We start from the raw sequence: 1,907 nt of genomic DNA on the forward strand, positions 1-1,907 counted from the left end.
ACTTTAATAGAGTAATTTGCCTAATCAATGAAAAATGGTGGATGTTGTGCTGCTTAGAAAATCGGAACCAGCTAATCAGTATCGAATTATCGCCCTGTGTCTCTCATGAGAGCAGCTTTCAAGGCTTTGGAGCATGTATTTTTTTACCAATATTGTACATCTTATTAACAAGTTTTCCATGATCAGTAACAAACAACATGGGTTTCGTGTTGGATTTTCATGAGTCATAGCTTGTTCTTAAGGTAAGAGTTGCTGTTGACTGCGTGTTTCTGGATTTCATGAACGTGTTTGACGTTGTACCACATACTTCATTGTTAGAAAAATTATCACTGCATTACATCAACAGTGAAGTAATAGCAGAGCTCAAAGCGTACCTTCAATTAAGAAAACAAAGGCTGGTGGTTAATGATGAAATTTTGAAAGAAGGCGATATCACCTAAGTATACCGCAATAGTCAGTTCCAGGACACCTTCCTATGTAATTTTTATAAACGACATTTTCGCTGGTATACCATCTACATAGAGACTATTTTTTTTATTCAAATACCCTAGAGGCCCTTTGCAGGCATTACATAGGGGGTTAAAGAAAAACAATAAAGCAATCGTATTACATAGCACAGTGAAAAATATCACAAACCATAAAAAAACATGAGCTCAGATAAATAGGGAAGACAACAGGATAAATAAAGTATTTTAAAACACGCACACACGTGGACCACATTGTTCAAGACAATCTAAAAAAGAATACACTTCTGATAATATTTCATTAAGGGCCAGCAAAGAGTAAGCTCTTCAGTTTGTTAAGAAATGCGTCGTAATTGTTTTCGAGAACAATTTCTGCAGGTAGTTTATTCCAGTGATAGATGGCAAGGAACAATGGCGAATGACGCATAAGTTCAGTGTGAGCTATCTGGGGTTGCACTTTGAAGCAGTGGTCTAATCGGGGGAAAATGCGATGTGCTGGTTTGATATGAGAATCTGTGAATGGCGAGTGATTGTGATAGATATTGTGAAAGTGACATAGCAGGGTGACAAGTCTTCGCTTTCCAAGAGAGCTTAAATTTAGAGATGATTTAATATCTGTGATGCTGGAGTAGCGCGCGTATTTCCTTGTGATAAACCTAGCAGCCTTATTTTGAAGTGATTCCAGTTTATCCGCAAGATAAGCTTGATGTGGGTTCCAGATGAAAGCGGCATATTCTAGTTGTGATCTGACTAAAGTTGTGTTTGCTAAAAGTTTGGTCGCCTGATTTGCAAAGTACAAGCTACGCCTAATGAAACCCAGGGTTTTGTATGCTTTAGTGGTTATATATTCAATGTGTTTGTGCCATGTTAAATCAGAAGAAATGTAGACACCTAGGTATTTGATTGCAGGAACTTTTTCAATGGCCATGTTACCGATAGAATAAGAGATGGGTTCAGTGACTCTAGCCGTCGTAAATGTTACAAGTTTCGTTTTCGAAACGTTTATTTCCATATGCCATTGTTCGCACCACTTAGCTATTTCATCAAGATCTGATTGCAAAGCATTAGTGTCATGAGGGTCAGTAATCTTTCTGTAAATAATACAGTCGTCCGCAAATAGCCTAATTGTAGAAGTGAGGTTGCTGCTTATGTCGTTGATGTAAATAAGGAAGAGGATCGGCCCGAGCACCGAGCCTTGGGGCGCACCAGACTTTACATGGGTTAGTGCGGAGCAAAATTCATTGGCAGACACGAACTGCTGTCTGTTAAATAAAAAGTTAACAACCCAGTTCAAAACATTGCTCTTTATGTTAAGATTTTTAAGTTTAAATATACGACGATTATGAGCAACTTTGTCGAAAGCTTTTGCAAAATCAATGAATACGGCATCAATCCTCATTAAATGATGTACAGCGTCGTGCAGGTCGGCCACGAGCTCAAATA

At 38.3% G+C, this 1,907-nt stretch overlaps 1 protein-coding gene across 1 annotated transcript; it reads right to left on the bottom strand.

Moving 5' to 3' along the window:
- Positions 1-674: 674 nt before the first annotated feature.
- LOC149338420 (uncharacterized protein B0403.1-like) lies at positions 675-1,525 on the bottom strand. The gene has a single exon (XM_089550319.1). It carries the CDS (start codon positions 1,474-1,476, stop codon positions 766-768), a length of 711 nt encoding a protein of 236 aa, XP_089406445.1. The 5' UTR covers positions 1,477-1,525; the 3' UTR covers positions 675-765.
- Between the last annotated feature and the right edge of the window lie 382 nt (positions 1,526-1,907).

Source organism: Amblyomma mixtum, chromosome 6 (assembly GCF_055824585.1).
Source record: "Amblyomma mixtum isolate Tamu chromosome 6, ASM5582458v1, whole genome shotgun sequence".
Classification (NCBI taxonomy): domain Eukaryota; kingdom Metazoa; phylum Arthropoda; class Arachnida; order Ixodida; family Ixodidae; genus Amblyomma; species Amblyomma mixtum.

Excerpts from the sequence above, each read along its gene's own strand:
- LOC149338420 (XM_089550319.1), bottom strand. The coding sequence starts at position 1,476 with ATGGAAATAAACGTTTCGAAAACGAAACTTGTAACATTTACGACGGCT.